Raw genomic sequence first — 22,949 nt, forward strand, 5'->3', positions numbered from 1 at the left:
AAATTGTCGCGCTCTCAGTCATAAGCATACTTCTGTCCATTTGCATCGGTCATAGAGTTATGAATTTGAGATGATATGGTGTGGTATATTGGTATGAGTTTGAGATGGTTTAACTTATAGTTATATTCATGAGATAGTTCTATTTACATTTATATGTAAATTGGTGGTTACAAGGTAGAAAGATATATGTGGTTAAGTATAGGTTCTAACACATAGGTGTTAGGTTGCTTACGCATAAGAATTTACTTAACCTTGTGGTCTACTCCTTGCTAATGACTCAATTGCATAATCTTTTTAGTTGAATTATTATATGTATCTATTATCTATTAAGCCTTGTGAGTACCTTCGTACTTACACTGCTCTTTCAGGTTTTATTCGTGAGGAGGAGCTCGTATTTGACTACTTCATGTCCACCGATGTAAGTAGCGAAAATGAGTAGTGCAAACTACTCGTGTGACGTGCTTTTAGGTGGAGCCTAAGGATATATAGTTTTATCGAGCTTTTGGTGTTCATGGATGTTAACCTTTCGCTACGTAATTTCTAATTTTGGTTAGTAGATTATCTATTATTTAAGTATTAGCTTTCTTTTGATGTAAATTATTGTAAATAGTTGAATGCTTAAAAACTTAGAATATAATTTAATTACTCTTCTTAAGCTTTATTATAATACTCTATGTTAGATAGACATATGTTCCGATTTTAGACACAAAACACATACCGAGATAATATTCCAGTTAATCATTGTGATCATGAATAAACAAATAATCATCTTAATAATTAATTAGAATAATATTTAGACAATTTCTCACACCTTATCTTGATGACTTGATATCTCAAGAGCTATAAACAACTTAGCTACCAAAAAAATATCCTTTATGAAGCTTCAATATAAACTAAAAGTGACTTATATACTACTGATACTACAAGATAAAAATATTTTATACTAAATTTATCCCTCTACCTTATTTACATTTCTAAATTTACGTACTTGTAATTAAACGATAGAAAAGATACATTAGATAAATCTAAAGCATATTTAGATAAAAATTAAAATAAATTCATTTGATAAAATTTTTAAAATCATTAGTTTCTAAATATCCTAATTTACCCCTCTGAGTACATTACCGTTCTTCACAATATCATTTCAGACTGATGATTAACCGATCAATATATCAACTACACTTAGAGTAGAGCACGCATTGTTGTTGTTTCACCACATTAAAGAGGCCTACAGACACCACAAGAGCAAGAGAATCATAACAGGTCATGGTCCGCCCATGAGTCATTTAGATCCAGTATCTCGCAGACCGGTGACACCGGTCCTGTCTTTGACAGAAGCAGATCAGAGAGCTCTTCAGCATGACATATCATGCTCTCCTCTCACATGAAGTCGTCTTCGAGTTCTTGCAAGGTCTTGCTGCCAGACGCAATTTGCTTGTTGGAAGTCATCTTCTCTTGTACCATCAGGCCCTTGTAGCTCCGGATTTCAACCTGCTTCTCCTTCTCAAGCCTCTCCATCTCTTCCCTACGTTTCTGAAACAAAATAAGTAAAACAAAATCCAGTCATTCTCAATGGTCAAAGTTCAGTAATTTTATCAAGTGGTATAAGCATTCCATGCAATTAATATCCATCCAGGGACCAGCCCCCAGCAACACTACGGAGCAACAGATTTATGACAACCAGTTTACTGCATGTAATGATAATTTGATACATTCTAGTATTTGTTACAATAGCATCAATTATGTAGACCTTTTGTTTAATAACATATAAATGGTACGCAGCAACATAAAGAGATGCTACTGGCATGGCATGAGAAATAGCTTACTTTGTCTCTAAGCTGCACCTTTCTTTCTGCCTTTTCAGCAGCACTCACAGCCTCTCGTTCAGCTGCAGCCAAAAATGTCAAGATTATGGATTCAATTTGCAAGGCTAACACAAACTAACACAAAAATAAAAAAGGAGAAAAGTAACAGAACTGAAGTGCACACATGTGGCAAGCCAATGAATCAAACCTAAGGCACCACTAAGATATCTCATTCGGAAAAAAAAAATCGTCAATCATGCCTTTTGTTCATAGGCCTAACAAATACCAACCAAATAAGTAAAGATTTCCATGGTTCTACCACCGATGGTAGGGATCTCCATTTTTTAAGTTCCAGTTCCTATAACATCTCATCTATAAAATTAGCCTAGACATGACATTACATCTTCATTTCCCTTGGTTGTCTGTCTCCAAGGGAACAATAAGATGCAAAATAACTACTGGCTTTGAAAAGCCCAAAAGAGAGAGATTAAGAGACAGTTATCAGGTTCTGTTTAAAGAAACTAAGGTAGCATGCTGATATAAAAAATGAGCATAATGAATTCTTGCAAAGAAATGTGTTATACCCTTCAAGTCAGGCTTCTGTTCCACCTTCGTCTTATTCAACCGGTTCACAACCTCATTGATCCGCTTTTCTACTTTAACAGTCCGAACCTGCAAAAAGAATAACATCAATTAGGGGTACAATTAGAGTGATTCATCAGTTACAAGGGCTAATGTGAAGAGGATAGGCCCTGTTTGGCAAGGCTCCAACTCCCAGCTCCACCTCAGATCCGTAGTTTATTGACTAAAATAAAATAAAAATGGTTTAAGCATCTACTTTTAATCTAAAACAGAAACAAAATATAGCTCACTCAAATACTTTTGATGTGCCTCCAGCTCAACAAATTCGTGGAGCCAGGAAATCTAGCTCCAAGAATTCTTGGAGCTAGAGCTCTGCCAAACATGACATAAGTAGCCAAGGAAACTCCAAATGTCTATAGTAGTACAGGAGGTAAGCTAGCTAATAGTATCTGGAATTGGTTAGAAAGTAGAAACCATAAGAATACAACCTTTCCAATTCATATAGTGCAAAATACCCAAAACTCAACACAGGGTCCAAAATACTGCCACCATCTAAATTAAAACGTCATACTAACAAAACTTCAGCAGCGTTTCCCCTAATTAGTTCATGTCTAAGAGGGACGAAGAACTCCACTGAACATAACAAACACGGTCCACGCACAACTCTAATAGAATCCACTAGTAACAGAAATATCCATGAAAAGAAAGTAGGTATCCAGTCAACTAGTAACATATGAATTCCGGCTATATTGTAATAATTTTTTTTTCTCAAACACGCAGGAGAGCTGTGCATCTTTGTATTAAAGAGAGAAAAAGGGAAAAAAATCTCGTACAAAGCAACCTCCTTACCCCGCCTAGAGGGTATGTGGAGGTTACGAGCTAACACCAGAAAAAAAAAATCACCTGATATACATCAAGAAACGACCCGACCAGAATACAAAGACTCACACCAGACCTTCTACACGACCTTCTATGCAATCAAAAAATAGTTCCTAAAGCTTTTGAGCTCCAGCAAGACACCATAACCACATCTCCTCTTTGAAGAAATGTTGGGCAGCCGGCAAAGAAGGGGATACACCATAAAAAACAACTCGATTTCTATGATTCCATAGGGTCCAAGCCCCCAGGATCACAGCGCTATTAAACCCTCTTCTTTGGGCCTTCCCAACTTTTTTACTTGCTGTTCTCCACCATTCAGCAAAGCTCCTCTCATTGCTTCTGGGTACCGTGCGTTCCAGACCTACAGGAGACAGCAAGTAGAACCACAATTGCCAAGCAAACACACAGGTTGTGAGTAAATGTTGCACTGTCTCCTCAGCTTGGTCACACAGCACACATTGATTGGGATGAGGGAGGCCCCTTTTAGATAATCGATCAGCAGTCCAACACTTGTTTCAAATTGCCAGCCATAAAAACACCTTGCATTTGGATGGAGCCCAAGACTTCCAAAGCTGTCACCATGGCTCAAAGGTTATAGCACCATAAAAGAAAGCCTTATAAGTGGATCTAGAAGAGAAGGATCCACACCCCTCATGTCTCCATACATGTTGGTCCTCTTCCTGAGAGTCATCTCTTCTATAGAATCCCAAATCTGCAAGTACTGAGACAAGCCTTCCAAAGAAAGACCACCTTGGATATCTCTCACCCAAGTACGATTATCAAGAGCTTGAGCAACAGTTCTGTTAAGCACACATCTCTTCGGTACACAAGCAACCACAGTTGGGGCAAGATCAGCCAACGAGCAGCTGTGCAACCATCTATCTGACCAAAAAAAGGGTGTTTGTGCCATTTCCAACTTTAGTAACTGCTATAGCAAACATAGCACGAACTTGGGAATGAATTAGAACTTCAAGACTTATCCATGGGCAGTCTGATGAGGTTTTTCTGCAACCACATCCATCTCATCTGTAATGCCCAGTCCACCATTATCAGTTGGCCGTGCAACTTTCTCCCACACCACCAAACAACAACCACCGCTAACATCCTTTCTACCCATCCATAAAAATGACCTTCTGATTTTATCAATGGCCCTAATCACCCATTTAGGCACATTCATGGCGATCAGAAGATAAACCGGGATAGCTAATAAGACAAATCGGACCATAGTAGTCCTACCGGCCAAATTCATAAGACTCGCCTTCCAACTAGGGAGGCGATCTGCTATCTTTTCAATCCAAGGCAGCAGGTCATTTTTGCGCAACATTTTATTGGATATTGGCAGACCCAAATAAGTAGTAGGAAACTCTGATGATGGGCATCGCCTTCCAACCAGGGAGGCGATCTGCTATCTTTTCAATCCAAGGGAGCTGGTCATTTTTGCGCAACTTTTTATTGGATATTGGCAGACCCAAATAGGTAGTAGGAAACTCTGATGATGGGCACTGGAGAGTAGTATCCACCAATTCCAAGGCTACCCCTTCGCATCTGATCTGTATCACACAGCTTTTTTGGAGGTTGGTTTGCAGGCCAGAAGCATTTCCAAAGCAATCTAATATTTCCTTTGTGATTCTGTAACTCTTCCTCAACCGGTCAAATAAATAAGGCCACATCATCCGCATACAGCGACACACGCTGACCCGCAGTAAGATTAGAAATAGGCTATAGCAATCCTTCCTCTCCTGCCTTGACAAATAACTTGTTAAGCACGTCCATAATTAGGATGAAAAGCATAGGGGATAGTGGATCTCCTTGACGGAGTCCCCGCTGATGAAAAGCATAGGGGATAGTGGATCTCCTTGACGGAGTCCCCGCTGATGTCTAATGGGCTCTCCTGGATCACCATTTAGCAGGATACGAGTTGAGGAAGAGGTCAGCAGATTTGAGACTAGGTTGCGCCACAACTATCCAAAACCCAAGTGTGATAGCACCTCAAGTAAGAATGACTGAATCAAACGCTTTAGATATATCCAATTTCAGAAATAAGCTCGGAACCTTTTGCATCTGCAACAATCTAATTGTTTGCTGGACCATCATATATTTGTCATGTATGCATCGTCCACGAATGAAAGCATTCTGATTAGAACAGACCAGCGAATTAAGGTGTGGGGCAAGCCGATTAGCCATGATCTTTGTTACCAGTTTGGCAAAACTATGGACCAGGCTGATTGGTCTAAAATCACCGGCATTAATAGCCTCCACCTTTTTAGGGATCAAAATCAGAAATGATGAATTTAGTAAGGTTAATAATGCAAACATAATATCAAATTTGATCACTGACCAGCATGCCTTATAAAATCTTCCTGTATACCCATCAGGACCTGGAGCACGATCAGACGGTAAGCTACATATTGTCGCCCATACTTCATCTTCACTGAAGGGGGCGTTCAGACCAGAAAGGTCATTCTCTCCCGAATGAAAATATTGAAGATTCAGTGTTAAGTTCCTGGGCATAGCAGTACAGAGGAGGCCATCATAGTAATCATACATTACTTGGTGTTTGTCTTCATGGGAAGTAACCAACTGTTCACCTCTTTTCAGTTTAGGAATGAATTTTTTGCGCTTCCTAAAGCTGGCTTGGAGGTGGAAGAAGGATGTATTTGCATCACCGTCCTTGAGATAACGCACCCTGGAGCGAAGTCGAGCGATCGTTCTTTCAAGCGAAGCAAGAGCAAGACAGTGCTTCTTCAAATGTTTGCGCAACCAATCTTCATCAGGAGATAGGACCTGTTGTCTTGGGCTATTTCCAGACGGTGCAGGACTTCTCTAGCAATTGCCAATTGTGTTTTAACATGTCTGACTTGCTTTTGGCTCCAAGATTGAAGTGCTCTAGTCAACCTTTTAAACTTTATGGAGACACACTCAAGGGGGCAATATGCATGCACCGGCAAATTCCAAGAAGCCGATACTGCATCAAGGAAACCCGGCATCCGAGTCCAGAAGCTCTCAAAGTGAAATCTTCTTTTTCCCTTAAATCCTTCCTTAAGGCTAAGAATCAACGGGCAATGATCAGAAAGTTCGGTGGCCTGGCTCTGAAGAATGCAATCTGGGTAAATGGTTTCCCAGTCAGCTGTACATAGTACCCGGTCAAGCTTAACCAAAGTAGGCGCCTCTCTTTCATTCGACCATGTATACCTCCTGCCTAAAAGGGGGATTTCCTTAAGTTCAAGATCATTTATGAAACGTCGGAATCTGCCCATCAAGGTTCTATTCACATTTGTGTTATTTTTGTCTTCAAAGCAATATATCATATTAAAGTCTCCAGCAATGGCCCATGATCCTGTACAGTAATTTCTGACTTCTCTTAATTCCTCCAAGAAACCTTCCATTTCAGCATCCTGATGAGGGCCATAAACTCATGTGAGCCACCAGGCCGGTTCATTTTCAAACTAAAAATTTACAGTCAAACTGAAAATCTACAGACACTGAATGGCGGTGAACTCCGTGGCTGTTTGCAGTGATCATACCGTCATACCAAGTCACTAGAATGCCCCCTCGAGTTTCATGGTTTCGAGATGAAATTCAACTTAGTCTCTTGGAAGCAAACAATCATCAGCCGGCAAGCATCGACCACCATACGAACCACATCTCTTCTGGCCCTATCATTTAACCCTCAGACATTCCCCACTAATATATTAGAGCTATCCATCTATAAAGGGAAGTTAAAGGTTGACCCAAGAAACTCTGAACAGCTATGCTACCATGATGGATTCTGACACTCGGACTTGATCTTCCGGTGGTGCCTCCCAACCAAAGAGAGCCGCAAGGGCGTTAATATGTTCTCGTGTCAAAGGTTTGTCAAACACCCCAGCATAGCGCTCCAAAGATGCGCCAGAAACTTTTTCATGCTCGTCCATGAATCCCAGTTGGTGACACACAGAAGATGCCGCCTGTCCCACAGGCTCCGGTGGAAGCTTAGCCACACATTTGCTATGCCGTGGGACAAAGCTTGACGGTAAGGTTTTTTTCCTTCTTTTCTGGATTGCTGGTACAGGAACAATCGTGGAGGCTAGCTTTATGATCTTCTTGATGAAATTCTAGGATGTCGTAGGAGTAGACAAATTCTGAATTAGACAAACTTTTCCTCTCCTCGAGAATACGATGGAGCAACGTCTCTGGGAGCTGATAGCCTGTAGATCTTGCCTGATCGGAATGTTGCCCGTACAAGGTGAAGGGACGACCTCTGGCAGAGTATGAGGGGAGGCCAGACCAGGGGGATCAGTTTCCTTCAACAGAACACGTGGTGAGATCAGGCATATGGGGGCTCCATCATCACGCTCCCCAAATGGAGGAATGGAGTCCACCAGGCCCAAAGAGGGAGGCCCAACATGTCCACCTGATCCAGTAATCGAAACATTATGAATTTAGTTCTTGGGCCTGTCGTTCCTCCATAATCGGAGACTAGACCTCCGGGGAAAACGAAGCCTCAATCCTCATAGATGGGCCGAGGTCCTCATGAGAGGAAAAGTGCTTGGGGTAGGCACACGGGCCGTCAAGCGTCGCACCAGCAACACCATGAACGGGTGAAGCGGGGGTCGAGGCGACGATGTCTATATTCGCCCGAGGTGAGCATGGTGAGGCAACCCCCAAGGCAGCCGCCGCGGCAGTAATGCTGCCGACCCCAATGCCCACCAAGCAAGCACGAGGTGCCTCGTCACCCGAGCTAGGAGCCGAACCGTTTGCCTCAACAGCAGTCACCAATTGGTGAGCGCCGGAGACACACGCAGTCGCCTCGTCGCCTAAACCCGAAGCCGAACCGATTGTCTCGACAGCAGCCGCCAAAAGATGCCCCCAGGAAACACGCTGGGACTCCTCTACGTCAGAACTAGGAGTCGAATCATTGGACTCAACAACGGCCATCCGGTGGTGACTGCTGGAGACACGCAGCCCAAGTCTTTCCATAGCCGGGAGCCGCTCCGAGCCACCATGAACGGTGGACAAAGAACTTGATGGACATGACCTCGACGCTGGAGAAGAATGTCATCACTGTGACCTTTGAAGCTTAGCAGAGTCATCCCTATCATCACCAGAAGGAGGTGGATCAGAATCTCCCCCATCCGGCCGGAAACCCACTGCCACCTTGAAATCAATAGGATAAAAGAGACCACACTTCACCGGTGGAGATTCTTCCACCTCCAATGGAGGCTCCACGACAACTAGGTCTCTGTTCCGAGGGATAGCCTCTGACTTGAAGCACCATGCAGAGAAACGAAACGAAGTGTAATCTTCTTGCGCCTGAGTTGATGGATGAAGCCGCTGAACCCAACCATGAGGGTTCATGAGATTCTCCGCAGTAACGATGTCCCAAGCATGAGCAAGAACCCCACTCAATTCCACTTCAACGAGAACCGGGAGTGTCGTGCCTCTCGAATGAGCTTGCCTTGACCAACGCCTGAAATGTAGGCGGAAGGATGGAGTTCTGAGTGGCTGACCATTGCCGACGACACGCACCGCTGTGGCTTCAACAGGTAGGAAGAGGAGATAATCTTCCGGACGAATATGGTGCCAGATAAGCTACTCCCCTCCTAATGCAAGTTGTCACAATGAGGTGTGAAAACTTCTATTTGGCTATAAGGACCCCTGTCGGTCCCTTCGTGTTATATAGGGCTGAAACGCTCGAGAGGATTACAGAGAGGGCGCCACTGTGTAGTCCAAGAATAGCAGGCCAGGTCGGTTTCCAATTATACATTAAAACAATATATCCTTTCTATCTAAACATAGCCCGACCTGACTTTCCTGATAATACACAACAGCTTTAAATAACTGAAAAGATTCTATCTATCAAAAACCAAGTCTATCTCTAACATTCCCCCTCGATCACAACTTGTCTAAGTTGAGATTGTATCTAAATTCTTCAAGCTGTTTCAGTGGAAGTGGCTTTGTGAATCCATCTACAACTTGATCTCTTAAAAACACAAGCCTAATATCCAATAACTTGTCTTTGACTCTTTCTCTAACAAAGTGATAATCCACCTCAATATGCTTTATACGGGCATGAAAAATAGGATTAGCTGAGAGATATGTTGCACTAATATTATCACACCATAACTTTGCCACATATGGACTTTTTACAGCTAGTTCTTTGAGAAGAGTTTGTACCCATATGATTTCGGTCGTGGCATTAACCACTAACTTGTATTCTGCTTCTGTACTTGATCTAGACACAGTTGCTTGTTTTCGAGCACTCCGTAAAATAAGATTTTTTTCTAAGAAAACAGCAAAACCTCCTGTTGATCTTCGATCATCTAAATATCCTGCCCAATCTGCATCAAAAAAGGCAGAGACAAGCACTGATGATGAATTGCTTACCTTTAAACCAATTCCCAGAGTATGCTTCAAATATCTGAGGATCCTTTTAACTGCTATACAATGCATAATGGTTGGAGCATGCAGATATTGACAAACCTTATTAACTGAGAAGGATATATCAGGTCTGATTAGAGTCAAATACTACAATGCTCCAACAATACTCTAATACCTTGTGATGTCTTCAGGTCCAAGCTTCTCTCCTCGAGCTCTAAGCTTGTCTGTCGTCGACATGGGTGTATTAACTGGTTTGCAGTTGTACATCTCCTTCTTCAATAAATCGGTTGTATACCATCTTGTGCCTTCTTGACTTTAATTCCAAAAAAATAGTGCAATTCACCCAGATCTTTTAGAGGAAATTCAGTCTTTAAGTCCTGAAGAAGGGCTGCTATAGCATTTGCACTAGAGCTGGCAACAATTATGTCATCAACATATATGATCATAAAAATGACAGTGCTTCCTCTTCTAAAGAAGAATAATGACGTGTCAGCCTTAGAAGGAGTAAAACTGAGCTGCTGCAGCTTCTCACTAAGTCTGGAGTACCACGCTCTTGGCACTTCTTTCAGCCCATACAAAGACTTATCCAACTTACACACATAATTCTTGAGTTGTTGATCTTCATACCCAGGAGGTTGTTCTGCACATCAAGTTGGCGAAGACTCCATCCATTTGCAATGGCAATAGACAAAACTATCCTGATGGATGCAGCTTTAACAACAGGACTAAAAGTGTCTTCATCATCAATCTCATATCGTTGTTTAAAACCTTTTGCTACTAAACGAGCCTTATATCTATCAATACTTCCATCAGCCTTTCTTTTAATTTTATAGACCCACTTGCAATCGATCAAATTCATTCCACTCTTGGGAGAAACAAGATACCATGTTTTGTTGTCCTTAAGTGCCATGTACTCTGCATCCATAGCATCTTTCCAATTCTTATCTTGCAGAGCCTCTTCTAAGTTACGTGGTTCACCATTAGAAGGAACCCATATCTAACACACTCATATGTATACTTGATTTGGCCATCAGTAAAAATAACAGGTTGAACAATACCTCTTTGTGATCTTGTCATTGGTTGATGTTGTGAGACTGGTGTTACAACAACAGGAGAGGGAGGTACTGAATCTGATGTTGCACTATCATATTCAGAAATCGACACAGGAGAGAAATTACTCGGCAGTTCAGGTTCAACTTCAGAAGTTGGTGTATAAGGCTTGACACATCAACTGTATACTCTGATAATAGGTGGTCGAGCTTCTGTTGCAACCAAGCCTTCTGTTGTGCCAAGCTCAAAAACAGCTGTTTCAGGAGCTTCAACTTCAGGAGTGAATTTCTGGTCTGAAGCAGGGTAGAGACTTCCCTCACACTTACCTCGCAGCAGGGTTTGCCTCGTTGCCTAGTCCTTAATCAATAAAAAATTAGGGTGAAATTCAAGATAGGCTTGGTTATCAGCAGCAAGACGATGAACAGAAACAAGATTTTTAGCAGCTTTAGGAACATGAAGGATGTTTCTTAGATGAAGATCACGATTAGGGGTATGAATACGTGAATGACCAATGTGCATAATGTCCATACCTGCTCCATTGGCGGCATGAATCTGGCCTCCACCTCCATATCTGTCGCGCACCGTCAACTTATCAAGCTCGCTGGTGATGTGGTCAGTGACGCCTGTGTCGGTGTACCACTTGTTGTTGACGCCATAGGAAGTGGTGGCTGATGCTGCTATTCTCTCATTTGGGACGAAATCAGCATCAAATCTATGCCAACAGATCTCAACCATGTGCTTCTTTCATAGCTGGCACGTAGGACGGTTGTCTTCTTCATTGCCTGGACAGCTTGAAGTGTAGCCGTGGTGGTTGTTGTTGCCGCGGCCACCATTGCCACGACCACCACCACCATTGCCATAGCCGTGGCCACGGCCTCTCTGGAAACCACGCTGAAAGCCTCCACGTCCACGCATAGCAGAATTGGCAAAAGACTACAACGATCCGCCTTGTAGCAGCTGAATCTGTTGCTCAAAACTGAGGAGTTGGGAGTAAGCCTCTCCAACAGAGATTGGTTCTGGACGCCCAACCAGGTTCGACATAATTGGATTGTACTCCATGTCGAGTCCGGAGAGGATGTAGGAGATCAGTTCTTCTTCATCTAGCGGTTTCCCAGCAGATGTCATCTCATCTACTAGTGTCTTCATCTTGCCGATGTACTCGTCCACACTCATATTGCCCTTCTGAGTTGTGGCCAAGGTTATGCACGTGTTCACTGACCTCGCACGAGTTTGCGAGAACATGCCCTCAATCGCCTGCCAAACTTCAGCCGCTGTCTTCTTGTCAGCGATGTGGATGAGAACTTCCTTGGTCAGGGAAGACAGTGGATAGCCAAGGATCTACTAATCCCATTGAATGTGCTCAGGATTGGGAATCTTGATCATCTTCTCTCCTTGTTCGACCTCAATCTCCTCTGACGGCGCCTTTGAGGTTCCATCAAGAAACCCCATCATTAGGGCGCCGCGAATAGTGGGTAGAACTTGCGCCTTCCACAGCATACAGGGATGGCAAAGGGAAAAATAGAGGAGGAGGAGCTCGCCATAGATGAGGCTGGCTCTGGTACCAAGTGAAAACTTCTATTTGGCTATAAGGACCCCTGTCAGTCCCTTCATGTTATATAGGGCTGAAACGCCCGAGAGGATTACAGAGAGGGCACCACTGTGTAGTCCAAGAATAGCAGGCCAGGTTGGTTTCCAATTATACATTAAAACAATCTATCCTTTCTATCTAAACATAGCCCAGCCTGACTTTCCTGATAATACACGGCAGCTTTACATAACTGAAAATATTCTATTTATCAAAAACCGAGTCTATCTCTAACAAGAGGTGCCAAAAAAAAGTCAATAAGCAAGGGAATGTCCAAGATGTGGTAAGTTTGTAATAAACAATAAACATTAACGCATATTAGTCATTAATCTCTCCATTTTCACTAATGCGATGCTTTGGGTCTATATGCACATGTCATAGCTTATACCAGTATATTTGAGGGAGCATGTCATACTTATACCGGTATATCTGAGGGAACGCTCGTTGATGTTCATTCTCAAATCCCTCCATCCCGTGAAGGTTCCCACCGAGACAGATGGATTTGAGAGGTGAGCATCAACGGTTGTTCCCTCAGCTATACCAATATGAGCTATGAGGTATGTATATGAATATGCAGCATTGCATTGCATTAATGAAAAAGAAGATAACATTGTATTAGTGATTAATGTGTTAAAATCTATTATTAACTATAGACTGTTGAGTCTTGGACTAATCCTTTAGTTGTTTATCTCTAGGTAGCCCTTTGTGACGACATGCTTTAAGAGCAAAGTAGCACGTTTGGCACCTTGTTCAACTAAATAATAGTTCTCATTCTTAGTCACATAAATTTGTTTTTCCTGCATATTAGTACAACAAAGAAGGAATTCATTTGACAGAAGATATGAAGACTATTCAGTTATCGTTTAGTGGGACCTTTAGTTATTAGTTGTTGATGCTATTAGAGTTATGTGTCGGGCATGGTTGTATCGTAGATGGTTGTGACATATCGTTATTAGCTTTGGTGTTGATGTATATTTTATATTTGCAATTAGGTGTCCATGGTTTGTACTTTGTCCCTCTTGTTAATTTATCATGATATGGTTCTCTCGGTTGAGGTAGTATTATGGACACAACGTTGGGTTGGAGTGTTCCACATGACATATTGCTGTGCACTTGGAAATGGGTATGGAACAATCACATACTATTTGAAAGCTCATTGCAGTTTGAAAGAGACACACGATAGTAAATGTGCTACCAAAAGTAGTTCCAGGGATTGCATAGTCATTACAAAAGAAATGGAGAAGTGCCTAGAAACAAACAATAAGGAACATCAAAGCTGATAAAAAGAATAATCTCTTCCCTATAGGCTATATATTAAACTATATGATTCGAAATCAACTCAGATAGCTTACAATAAGCACATTTTTCAGCCATATGCAGATAAAGATATTAGCTTTCAAGTAGGGAGGCCTATCAGAAGTATACCTTATAAACCTCACAGAATACTCCCTCGAGTCACAAAAAAGTGACTTTTGGACATCGACACAACATCCAAAATGCAGCTTTGACTATTTATTTTGTTGTAATACATTTATGAAACATAGTAAAACTATACTATTATGAAACTACTTTACGAGACAAATCTACTTGTATATTTTTCAAATGTTCAAATAATTTGTGATCAAAATTGAGATTGGTTGAGGGCACACAACCCAACATGTAACTTATTTGTGACTGGAGGGAGCAGTTGAAATTACCCGCACCAAATTTTATATTCAAAAAAGTATAAGATTTATGCAAAATAACATGCACATAATTCTGCTGTAAAAATAATGAACAAAAAAGAAGAAGTGATGGGCTCTCACAAATTTTGGGTTGTGAAAACCAACTTGACCCACATCCATTGAAGGGGACTTCTTCAAATTGTACCATGGAGTATAAACTACATCAATGTTATTGATTTTATTACCTACACCAAAAAGAAGAAATCATCACATGTGCCAGACTACAGCTAGTATAATATTCAGCATCCTTGAAAGCAAAGGTAAGAGTAAAACACATAATTTGTCAGATATAACACTGTTGCATAATGTAGTTTGTCCAACCTTGAATGGAGTTAGCTTTAACCAGCTGCGCACAATCTTCCAACAGACCTTCACTTATGTCATCTATCGTCTGACCTTTATTCAATCTCACATACACATGTGCAGAGGACATCTTATCAACATGAAACCTGTGTTCACAAAAACTAGTTTGAGGTACAAAGCATGAAAAGATTATTCTGAAAGCTAGCAAGCAAGTATAAACATATGTGCGGTTCAAAGCTAGTTTAGCCTCATACTTAAAAAGAAAATGTACCATATCACGATAAACATTTTTTTTCTAAAAATAAGGGCCGCAGACTGCCACGTCTCCAACATGTTCACCTAATCATACAATTGTGCTGACTAAACATCCTACAACAGCGAGAAGAACATAGTACCTTCATTAACTGTAATTATTCAAAATGAAAATATACCTACACAAAGTAAGCAAAAATTTGCTCACAACAGTCAAAATATCACTCTAGAATAGTAGCATGTGCTATGTTTCAACTCTTCCCAATTACTAACAAGCACTTCCTCCATAGAGTAATTATGCTTAGTCCCACCTATTACAGTCAAAATTACAGTCACTCTAGCTATGTATCAAGTCTTAAACCATGAAAGCATCAATACAACGACTGCGAATCTCCTCTTCTAGGTAAGGAACTGTCGGCTAACCAAAGCAGACTTGCAAACAGCAACAACCACCCCAAATACTATCGGGCTACTATGCATCAACAAAATCCCCAATTACTACTACACTCACGAACTTCACCTCCGTTCTTGTGTCAGAAAAGCATTGACACGCAGAAGGCTAATTCATTGTGCTGCGAAGTAAAAGAAAAGTGAATAGGAATTGTGGTTACCAGATGTCCTCGGGGAAGCCGTACTTGATGAGGTCCTCGTTCTCGTGCTTGTCCAACCCCATGAAGATGGTGTAGTCGCCGGCCTCAGGCCGCGCCTTGAAGTAGAACACCATCTCGATTCCCGGGGCCGGTCGCCGAACGGCCTGCCGCCCGAACGGATCGAGGAGGGCAGGGAGTCCCCCGGGGCCCGGGCGGCGGAACCGGGCCGATCTCGGGGTGGCTCAGGACTCAGGAGGCGGAGAGGAGGGATTCTGGAGAGGGGGAAGGGCATCGGGGGAATTTTTATCTAGGTTCGTGCGCGTGGAAACAAAGCAGAGTAGGGGATTCGGGCTTTTCTTATTTCCTTTTATTTTTGCTTTTTACTTCCTGTTTCCGATGTTTATACATTAGCATTTGGGAATTTGATTCCCAAACTAAAATTTTGAGAATAAATCTGTCAGAACTAATTTTTTGACAACGAACCTTTATTTTTAAAAATATTAGTTCCGAAGGTTTTAACTCTAAAAATTTAGTTTAAAAAGGTTGTTCAAATACGACGGAAAATGTTTCCAATCAAAGCCCCCTGGAGTGCGAGTTCACAATTATCTCTACATCAGCATTAGAGTATAGTAACTATTTCAAGATTGAACCAATCAACAAATAAAGCACTTGATTCAAAGTTCATTTATTAGAATCGCTGATTCAAAAAAAACCTGAGCATAAAAGGCTCGGTCCGAGAAAAGCCCGAACCCGATCTGACTTTATCCTATTCAGACCGGTCCATTGGTGTTGTGAACAGTCATGGGCAATAGTTTACGAGTGCAAAAAAAAAATAGGTCTAATGCAAGCCCATCCAAAATATTACACATAAATTCACTGGGCGGTCCAAGCTTGGTCTAACTTTACTGTCTAAGTAGGATTATTAGATGAAGCATAGCAGTCGTTTTGGGCCCGAAACAAGCTAGGATATTTTTCTGATTGAACAATTGATATAATAAGATGTTGAAAACTATGAATTCGAAGCTATAAATACCCTTCCACTCGGTCATTTGAATGTGCTGGAGTCTAAGAAGTTCATATACACTTGAGAAAATATTCAAGTCATCAAAGTGCTAAACATGATCATCCAAGACAATTAGCACACTATAAAAGAGTGATTGGTACTATTAGACCTAGAGAGAAGTGTTGCTAGGTGCTGAAATCTAGAGAGTGGATCAAGGAGTGATCCAACCTTGTAACAAGAGATACGTCAGCGTCTTGGAGACTTGGTGACTCACCGGCAGCTTGATCCTTGGTGGCTTCAGCTTGTTGATGCTCTGAATTGGTGTAGAGCGACAGCAAGAAGCGTGTATAGGGACGCGGAGGCCCTTACCTTGATGGCTAAAACTCTGAAGTGAAGACGGCATATAAGTGATCAGAAGAGAGGTTAGTGGTGATACCTTGGCTTGATGGCTTGGTTGCTCATCGTGCTTGAGATCTTGCCTTAGTGGCTTGGTAGCTCAAGAGTCGTGACCGAAATAGTCTTGGTGACCAGGAGCATATCCTTTGTGGAGCTCTAACGTGGATTAGAGGTGGCTTGTGTGCCAACGATACCATGGGATAAAAAATATTTATGCTGAGTTTGTTCTCTCTACCTTATTTACATTTCTGCATTTACATACTTACAATTTACCTTCATAGAATAGGTTGCAAATATTTTTGAACGGTAGAGTGGACACACTAGATAAACCTAAAATATATTTAGATATAAACTGATATAGGTTTATTTTGTGAAGTTTTTAGAGCCATTAGTTTTTAAGTATCCTAATTCACCCCCGTTAGGATGTCACTGTTCCTCACAATTGGTATCAGAGCTTTATGCTATTGATAGGTTTAACAGCCTAGAGTTGTAACGTCTGGAGTTGGGATAGATACCTATAGCGCTCACCTTTCAACAACATTAATTTCTACCATTAGAAAATTCTAATGACTTATTATTTGCAAGCTAAAGATTTAGATGTTTGGAGAGTTACCGAAGAAGAGATGAGACCACGTGTCACCAACAAGGAGACACAATTAGATGCATTGGCAAAGAGTATCATTTTGTCTTCTTTATATGTTGATGTATTTAATCGTGTTTATTCTCTGACTAATGCACATGATATTTGGACTAATCTTATTGAAATACATGAAGGCATAAAGGATGTGCGCAATGAGAAATATTATGTCCTAGTCACTAAGCTCAATGGCATCAAAAAACTTCCCCATGAAAATGCTAATAACATGTAATCGCGTTTGAATATTCTTGTCAATGAGATCAATAGGCTAGGTTTGACGCCAATTGAAGATGATCAAATGGTGAGAAGAATACTTCAAGCTCTTCTTCCAAAGTACAAGTTGATAGTCTCCATCATCTATGACAACAATGACATCAATAAGGTGACTTCAAGCCAAGTAATTGGTAATATTACCACCCATAAGATGATCATGAACATAAGGGTGGACGCTTTTTCCTCATCCGACACCAAGAACCTTGCTCTCACAAACAAGCAAGCTCAATGCTAACACATTAAGGCAAGGATAAGGAGATAAGAGCAAGAGTCAAACTCAAGCGAAAATGATGGTGATCAAGATGAAAAGAGTAATGAAGAGGATGATCAAAGTGCATCAAGGGATGAAGAAATTGATCCCAAGATCGTCAACCTCTTCTTAAAATTAGAGAAGAATATGAAGAGAATCAATGTCAAGATTGATCATCCAATCCCTATTGAAGACTTGGTCAACACAATTAATCATATCAAGAAGGAAAAGAAGACCAAGAATAAGAGGGAGATAATGGGAAGAGCCAAGCATTAGTAAGCATAGGAAGATAGATGAGCGAAGATGAAGAGTCAAGATCAAATGATGGCAGTCTCACCATCCACTCTTCCAAGAAAAACTCTTGCTCAAGCTAATTATTATACTAGTCATCACGCAAGCCATCTCACAAGTATCTTATGCTAAAGATATGGATAGCGACATAAGTGATGATGAATCTGATGAGGATTTCCCCTCTCGTGAAGAACTTCTTGAATGTATCTATGAGCAACAAAGGGCCTTAAAGAAATAATCAAAAGAGGTTAAGAAATTTAATGCACTTAATAACATTAATGCTACTTTTTGTTTCTAATTATGAACAATTATTGAGCAAATTTAATTTGCTAAACAAGGAGTATGAAGAGCTTAAGGCTAAATTTGAGTGCATTAAATATCAAACTAATGCCCCTTCAAAGCAATCTACCTCTCTATTTAATTTCAATTCTAATATAGATGCTTTCACTTCTTGTGATGATCTGATTGATTTATGTAGCTCACCCCTTTACAATGATATTTGTGTTGAGAAATGTAATTATAAAACAATGTAACAACTTCATTACACAAGAGAATGATCTCAAGGAAGAAGTGAAGGAGCTCAACAAGGACTTGGCGAGATTAAAAGGAAAATAATATATCCAACGTCCTCAAGATAACCATGCTATCATGGTGAATAAGCTTACAGAGGGTTCAACTGTGACATGCTTCAAATGTTATCAAGAAGGCCACAAGCCCTTCCAATGCAAGCAAGTCATGGAGACCAAGGAGAATAAGAAGGCGATGAATCTCTCCAATAAGATCTCTAACATCTACACCAAGCCTAACTATAAGATCAAGACCAAGAGCAACCACTGCAAGCTCAAGAAGAAGGATAATGACAAAGTAGTTCAACACATGATTGGGAGAAAATACCGAAGGTGGAACCAACCCATTTGGGTGTCTAAGGAAGTCATCACCAACATGAAGGGCTCCAATCAATTTAGGTTCCAAATAAGACTTTAAGCCTAAGGTGGCTATGGGAATTTGAAGATTTGGCTCACAATATGAAGTGAAGGTTCAAGCAAAGAAGTCAAGTGTACAATATTGGGCGTATTAATGAAGATCATGATTATCATATACTCAAATTCTCATCCAAAGGTAAAAGAGGAAATGATATAAGATGCAAAATCCTTTCAATTTAATGAGTACATTTGCCTTGTCTAGAATTGCATATGCATATTTCAAATGATTGCAATACCTAATATAGGTTTTCATATGGTAGATTACTTGTATTTCTCTCTATCCCATAAGAAAACTATACAGCTTATTAGTTGTTGGTCATTTACATGGTATATTTCTTCAATTGATATATTTTATGTGCCATGAGTCCAATCTATAAGATAAATCCTCATTATTATCAATAACAAGTGCATATATCTCACAAGTATTCAACACTTGTATACACACATTTAGGAGAAGTATATTCTATAAGTTGTGATTTTGAGACTAACATGTGTTTCAAGTGAAATCTTTTGTAGTCTTATGGAGTAATCAACAAGTCCCCGAAGGTATCCAATGTTTAAAAGTTTCATTTGGTATCTTTGTCAAATATTTTGTTCATTTAAGCTACCTCTATGCATAATATGGCTAAACTTCCGATCTTAATATATTGTCTAGTTGTGCATATGTTTATTTCTCAATATATATATGCACACATATAGGGAGAGTTTAGAATATATTATGTGAGTTTCATTAATTGTGATCTATGTGCTTTCATCTTAATTGATATTCACATATCTTTTAAATTGAATCTCTACAAGTGGCGTCACTTTATTAGATCATAGTTTATGAAGCTCTCTCCCATGTGCTCTAATATTTTCCTTTGAGTTCAACATGTGTTTATAATATTTTTAGGAGATTACTAAGGAAGGGGGAGAATTTTTATGACCAAAGCAAGTGCAAGATATATGAAGGTTGATAATGGGGGAGAAGCTCTTGCATAGGTTGATCAAGGGAGATAGTGGCGTGGGAGAAAGGGGGAGCCACAACAAATGCGACTAAGTGGTAAGAACATGCATCCAAGCAATATGGTAAGACTTTGTACTCTTTATAGTTGGTGTTATTTATTATGTGCCACTTACTTTGGTTGTGTTGTCATCAATCCCTAAAAAGAGGAAGATTGTAGCGAAAATAGCCCTATTAGGCCATGATTATGGTTTTGGTGATTAATGATAATATAGTCAATGAGACTAACATGTTTATCAAGAATATATATTAGTAGGTCTCATGAATGCAATACATTAAGAAGCCACCGCAGTCGGGAATTTTTTTTTGTTGAATTGGAGAAATCCCAGGAAAAATGACTACAACGAAAGGTCTAGCGCAGAGGACTTGGGAACGCCGGAGTGTTTTCTTGCCGGGTGTTTTCACACGTCAGATGATCCGGCGATGTGGAGATATGAACGCCAGAACATTTTTGAGTTTAATTCAAGGATGGACTGGATGGTATACACTGGAAGGTCCAGCGATCAGTAGTGTGCACACTGGAGTATACACCAAAGCAATTATTGCAGAGAGGGTTGCAACAGTGGGGAGACCGAAGGACTACACGCTGGAAGGTCTGGCGACTGAAGTATGCACATCGGAGCATACGCCGGAGCATTTGTTGCAGAGAAGATGCCAAAGTCTAGTTTGGTATAGTTTAACACGCCAGATGGTCCGACGATGAAGCAAAGCAATGCTGAAGTATTTTGTACTGAGGAAAGCACATGATGGCTCAGTTGAACACACCGGTGTGCGGCGATGGAGCTAGTGAATATGCCAGAACATCTAGTGTTCACATTGCTTTTGAATGGAGTTCCTACGGCTAGTTTTTTGAAGGTGAACATGTTGGATGTTCCGGTGAGTACAATCTGTGTACACCGGAACATCCGCCGTATATAGTGAATTTGAGCCATTGAGGCAACGGCTAGTCCGTAGGGTTAAGGCTATAAATTCAAATAAGGGTATTTAAATTAGGGTTTTGGATTTAAAGCTTTGACTTTGGGAGATGATTTGAATTCAAATTGGATTTGAGCTGAAAAAGAATCTAAGAAAAGATTTGAATTTGAGAGACATTCAAATTCAAATATTTACTCAAAGAACCATAAAAACAATTAAACCAAAATGCAAATGATTCAATTTATTGCAAGGATTAATCTAGAAATTAATTTGGTGCTCTTTAGAATACTTAGCCAAAATAATATATTTGAATATATATATATATACATGTATATATTTTATTCAAAGATATAATTCCTTGATTTTATATTGGTTAGAAATTTTTAGATTGTAGTGAAATTTGCTATATTCTATATGCTAAAACTCGGGATGTTACAAACCTACCCAACTTAAACGGAATCTTGTTCTCAAGATTCAGAAGGCTCTTCGAAGAGGTGGGGAAACTCCATCAGATTTTCCTCGTGTTCCCACGTAGCTTCTGCTTCCGTATGATTACTCCAATGTACTCAGCAGAACCTGATTGTTGTCCTTGTAGTTTGACGGGTTGCGACATCCAAGATCTAGATGGGCCTCTCTTCATACTGAAGATCTTACTATAGATCCATGGTTTCTAGGAGAACCTGTTCTGCTGGAACTCTCAAACATTTCTTTAACTATGACATATGGAATACATTGTGCACATTGAACATTTCTTCCAGAATTGTAACTCATATGCCACTACTCCAATCCTATTGAGTATATCGTAAGACCCCACATAGCTGGGTGCCAATTTCCCATGGACTTGGAACCTCCAGGTGCCTCTTATTAGGTACACCTTAAGGTAGATATAGTCTCCAACTTTGATGGTCAAATTCATCCTTTGATTATCAACATAACATTTCTATCTACTCTGAGCTACTCTCAGATTTTATTTGATCTTTGTTCTTATGCGTCCTTTATTATTGCAGGACCGAGGAGTGAATGCTCTCTTACTTCCGACCATAGTAGATGTGTTCTACATTCCATCCATACAATGCCTCAAAAGACGACATTTTCAGACTAGCTTGAAAGCTGTTATTGTAAGAGAACTCTACAAATGCTAGACTTTTCTCCTAGTCTTTCATGTAGGTTATCAAACAAGCCTTTAGGAGATCTTCTAGAATTTAGTTTACTCTTTCAGTCTGACCATTAGTCCGTAGGTGGTAAGTAGAACTAAAATCTAGTTTAGTTTCCAGGGCAGTGTGTAGACTTTTCCAGAACCTTGATGTGAATTGGGGTCCTTGACCAGAGATGATCCTACTAGAGACTCTGTGTAGCCTCAAAATATTGTCAATATACAAGTCTGCCAACTTGTCTCCGTTATAGGTTGTCTTAACCAGTATGAAGTGGGTTACTTTAGCTAGACGGTCCACAATAACCCATATGTAGTTGTTACCTTTCTGAGTTCTGAGTAGTCCAACTATGAAATCCATGCCAATTTCATCTCATTTTCACGTTGGGATTTGCAATGGTTGCAGTAATCCTGCATGTCTTTGGTGCTCTGCCTTGACCCTTTGATAGGTGTCACATCAAGCGACAAACCATGCTATGTCAACCTTCATTCCTGACCACCAATATTTGGTCGTCAGATCTATGAACATCTTGGTACATCCAGAATGAATAGAATAGAGAGAGTTGTGGGCTTTATCCATGAATGATTTCCTAAGATTCTCTTGATCCGGTACACATCACTGATCCTTATAACACATAGTTCCTTGTGGATCTATTCTGAGCCCTGGTGCTTTATCTAAATCGAGATTCTTCTTGATTTCTAGAATCTTTGGGCCTTCTGACTAGGCCTCATGAATTTTATTCTCTAATGTTGGATTTACCACTAGAGTGTGAACTTGTCCTTATGTTTCTATGTGCAAGTTTAGACATTGCATTTCTGCAAATATTTTTGTCCATGATTGCTGGATCTGTATATTATGGCAGTAAGTTTTCCTGCTTAGAGCATCAACCACAATGTTAGCCTTGCCCAGATGTAACG

The 22,949-nt window shown here is 40.4% G+C and overlaps 1 protein-coding gene and 1 non-coding gene across 2 annotated transcripts; both read right to left on the reverse strand.

Moving 5' to 3' along the window:
- Positions 1-1,020: 1,020 nt before the first annotated feature.
- On the reverse strand, positions 1,021-15,466 carry LOC133928632 (uncharacterized). The gene is made up of 6 exons (XM_062375050.1): positions 15,152-15,466; positions 14,307-14,434; positions 14,067-14,170; positions 2,390-2,477; positions 1,827-1,888; positions 1,021-1,533 (listed from the first exon to the last, which is right to left on the reverse strand). Exons 1-6 carry the CDS (start codon positions 15,262-15,264, stop codon positions 1,381-1,383), a joined length of 648 nt encoding a protein of 215 aa, XP_062231034.1. The 5' UTR covers positions 15,265-15,466; the 3' UTR covers positions 1,021-1,380.
- On the reverse strand, positions 11,645-11,783 carry LOC133929967 (small nucleolar RNA Z247). The gene has a single exon (XR_009911687.1). It is a non-coding gene; the product is annotated as a small nucleolar RNA Z247 (small nucleolar RNA).
- Positions 15,467-22,949: the final 7,483 nt, after the last annotated feature.

This window comes from Phragmites australis, chromosome 9, assembly GCF_958298935.1.
Source record: "Phragmites australis chromosome 9, lpPhrAust1.1, whole genome shotgun sequence".
Taxonomy (NCBI): Eukaryota; Viridiplantae; Streptophyta; class Magnoliopsida; order Poales; family Poaceae; genus Phragmites; species Phragmites australis.